This window comes from Monodon monoceros, unplaced genomic scaffold (assembly GCF_005190385.1).
Source record: "Monodon monoceros isolate NGI ecotype Baffin Bay Population unplaced genomic scaffold, NGI_Narwhal_1 Contig6600_ctg1, whole genome shotgun sequence".
In the NCBI taxonomy this organism is placed as follows: domain Eukaryota; kingdom Metazoa; phylum Chordata; class Mammalia; order Artiodactyla; family Monodontidae; genus Monodon; species Monodon monoceros.
The window spans coordinates 1-3,714 of record NW_021702310.1 but is presented as its reverse complement, the minus strand read 5'-3'; the positions used below and the strand labels follow the sequence as shown (position 1 = coordinate 3,714).

Genomic DNA, 3,714 nt, shown 5'->3' with positions numbered 1-3,714 from the left:
GGCTGGGGGCTCAGGGGGTCTCAAGGCAGCCTATCTGATGGTGGGTGGAGCTGTGTCCCCACCCAGTTAGTTGCTTGCCCTAAGGTATCCCAGCAGTGGTGCCTATAGGCTGTTGGGCCAGGACCAGGCTGGGTGCTGGGGCTAATAAGCCGGAGGGAGGATTCCACAATGACTTGCCAGCACCAGTGTCCACATGGTAGAATGAGCTCCCAAGAATGGCTGCTGCCAGTGACTATATCCCTAGGGTGAGCTGCAGTTGCCTCCTGCCTCTCCAGGAGATTCTCTAAGAGCAGCAGGTAGGTCTGACCCAGGCTCCTATATAACCACTGCTCCTGCCCTGGGTCCTGGAGCATGTGAGATTTTCTGTGAGCCCTTTGAGAGTGAAGTCTCTGTTTCCGCCAGCCCTCTGGTACTCCTGAAAGTAAGCCCCTCTTGCCTTTTAAAGCCAAATGCTCTGGGTGCTCATCTTGCTAGTGCAGGACCCTTGGGCTGGGGAGCCTGACTTGGGGCTTGGAACCCTCTTTTGGAAGAACCTCTGCAATTGCAATTCTCCCATATGTCGGTCCCCCCCTGGGGATATGGGACTTGGCTGTATTGTGACTCCACTCCTCCTGCCCATCTTGTTGTGGTTCCTTCTTTATATTACCTTTAGTTGTAGAAGACCTTTTTGGTAGGTTCTGGTCTTTCCAAAGTGTCAACTTTGGAAGCTGATTAGAACAAGTCAACTGTAAAAAGACATTTACGAGATAATCACAAATAAGAACACTGACTGGATGTTAGTATGAAGGAATTATTGGTGAATTTTTTAGTGTGATAATGGCATTATTTTATCTCTTGAAGGTGCATACAGAAATGTACAGATGAAGTAAGGTACCAGAAATTGCCTTAAAATAATTCATTCATAGGAGTATGTGTGGAAAAAGTGAGGGTTGGATAAGAGATGATACAACACAGTCCATGAGCTGATAATTTTTGAAACTGGGTAATGTGGATGTAGTTCATTATACTATTTTCTCTACTTTATGTGTGTTTAAAATCTTCCACTGAGGGGGAAAAAAAGCAGGTATGAAAAGTACCTTGCACATAGCAGCAGCTCAATAAAGGATTGTTTCTGTAATCTAACAATGAGCAAACTGCACTTTAGAGAGCTTAAGTAACTTAACCTAAAGACACACAGGCTTGGCAAACATCAGTCTGATTCTCAGAGAGTCCTATGTGTAGGTAGCCCAGTTGGCAGCTGTGATAATCACAAAAGCCACTCACTCAAATTGAATTTTTATTCCAAAGACTGTAATGGGTATAAAGACAACAGCCCAAACTGAAAACAATCTGCTTAACTGGAAATTAGAAGTAGTTCATTTGCAGGAGAGCAAAGAGTGGGTGACAGCCTTGGCACTCTGATAAGTTATAACCAAGAAAGCATAAAAATAACCAATGTCCTTCTGATACACAATGTGGATGTGCAGCATTTACAGCAAATAACAGGAAGAAAGGAAAGGAAAAAATCCACAGAATCCCCAAATTCAGAAATTAACATTCACTTAACAACACAGTGGTGAAGACTTTTGGTAGCAAAATTTTCACAATTCTTAAAATGGGAATCTTCAAAAGTACTTTGTTAAGTTCAAAAGCTAAAAAAACTGAAGAGGGAATAGTTACACTGGCTTAGAAGAGCTGCCGCCTGTCACGAAGATGACAATCAGTCCTAGTTCCAAACACAGTGATAACCGGTGAACCTGACGAACCGAAGAGAGAGGCCGACTGGTGGGCACTGATGTCACTGATTGTACGGACACACTGGATCACTCATCACTAAGAGCCAACTCTAACAGCTACTGCTCCTCCTGACTGATGCCAAGGTTGCCTTTCTGCACCTCGAGCTCCTCAGCACTGACCATCGATGGGTCAATGGCCGCATATTTGGTTCCGTGGAATTGCAGCAAATGTATCTGCAGAAATGCAGAATAATTATTTTAAACATCACTGTTGTGTATTAATGGTTTCTAGTTCTAAAATTACAGAGTGCTGGGGGAATGGGCAAGATAAGGTCAGGGGGTTAAAAGGTACAAAACTACCATGTATAAAATAAGCTACAAGAATATATTGTACAGCACAGGGAATATAGCCAATATTTTATAGTAACTTTAAATGTAGTATAATCTATAAAATTGTTGAATCACTATATAGAACACCTGAAACTAATATTATAAATCAACTATACCTCAATAAAAATATATACACTAAAACATTAGAGTAATACATACTAATTAGAAAAATTAGAAAACAGAAAAGTCAAAAAAATTTTAAAAACCACAATTTGGGGACTTCCCTGGCAGTGCAGTGGTTGAGAATCCGCCTGCCAATGCAGGGGACATGGGTTCAAGCCCTGGTCTGAGAAGATCCCACATGCTGTGGAGCAACTAAGCCCGTGCGCCACAACTGCTGTGCCTGTGCTCTATAGCCCGCAAGCTACAACTACTGAGCCCGTGCGCCACAAATACTGAAGCCTGCATGCCTAGAGCCTGTGCTCTGCAACAAGAGAAGCCACTGCAATGAGAAGCCCGCGCACTACGATGAAGAGTAGCCCCTGCTTGCTGCAACCAGAGAAAGCCCGCGTGCAGCAACGAAGACTCAATGCAGGCAAAAAACAAAGAAACACAAAAACAAACCAAAACCACAATTTGGGATCTTTGTTCCTCACTTAATATGTAACCAGTCTTTCTAGGTAACTACAAATTGTTATTAACACCTTAAATTGCCACATGCTACTTCACCAGTAGGTGTTTACCCTTCCCCTCTGCTGCTACGAATCAGGTCCTTCCCATCTTCTGCTGTTCTAACACCGTAATGACTATCTCTGGGAATCAAGTTTTTTTGTATTTATGATCCTCTCCTCAGGATCTGTTGCCACATGTGGACAACAGGATCAAAGAACGTCACTGGTTTTTTAAGGCTCTTGATACTACTTGCCAAATTGCAAAGCAACCATTTCTCACCACTATTCTAATATCCATTTAGGCAGGTATTAGAAGAAGTAGTGTTTGTTTGTGTGCGTGTGTTTTAATGCATTAAAATTAGACCAAGAAGTCACTTCGTGGGATTCAGATTGACTCCATTTAAGTCTGGTGTCCTGCTCTGGCTGAATTCATTGCGTCCAGGAGCCAAGGTCCCATTGTACCAAACGGCTGCTTCAGTGTTTGAGTTCAGGCCTGTGGTTCTTAGAAAAGGGATAGTGGGCATAGAGTCCCTCAGGTGGCTCTAATATGCTTGAATTCTCCTGTAAGTTACTAATGTGGACCAATTTATCAAGTCAATGCTTCATTCCTACAGAGAATTCTGTAGTTCTCTTACTCGACGACCAGAAAATAAAAAAAACTTTATGTTTCAAACCAGATTCCGTGTTCAAAGTGCTCTGGGATCCAACCTAGGACCTACCTGTACATAGAGATTCACCTCTGCACTTCTGCACAGGTAAGGGAAATTGCCTCCTGTTTTCAGGTGAGCCCTCCGGGCATTAGGATACAGCTTGTACATTTCTTCTTTAGCTTCAGTGGAAAGTGCACTCTGGTCAAACACCTTTAACAGAACATGAGGCCCAAACTGTGATTTCAGTGTGTTCTTGGCATGTTCAGCAGAGGGCCGCCCCCCCCGCCCGAACCTTACGCTCACCCCTACCCTCATCCTAACCCGTACCCTAACCCTAACCCGTTGTCA

At 43.5% G+C, this 3,714-nt stretch overlaps 1 protein-coding gene across 1 annotated transcript; it reads right to left on the bottom strand.

Moving 5' to 3' along the window:
• Positions 1-1,259: 1,259 nt before the first annotated feature.
• LOC114890868 (maspardin-like) lies at positions 1,260-3,681 on the bottom strand. Its single transcript, XM_029214799.1, has 2 exons — positions 3,436-3,681; positions 1,260-1,949 (listed from the first exon to the last, which is right to left on the bottom strand). The coding sequence occupies exons 1-2, from the start codon at positions 3,679-3,681 to the stop codon at positions 1,833-1,835; spliced, it is 363 nt and encodes a 120-aa protein (XP_029070632.1). The 3' UTR covers positions 1,260-1,832.
• Between the last annotated feature and the right edge of the window lie 33 nt (positions 3,682-3,714).

Coding starts and splice junctions, on each gene's coding strand:
- LOC114890868 (XM_029214799.1), bottom strand. CDS start 3,681: ATGAGGGTAGGGGTGAGCGTAAGGTTCGGGCGGGGGGGGCGGCCCTCT. Junction 1,950..3,435: donor AGGTGAATCTCTATGTACAG/GTAGGTCCTAGG, acceptor GCATTTCTGCAG/ATACATTTGCTGCAATTCCA.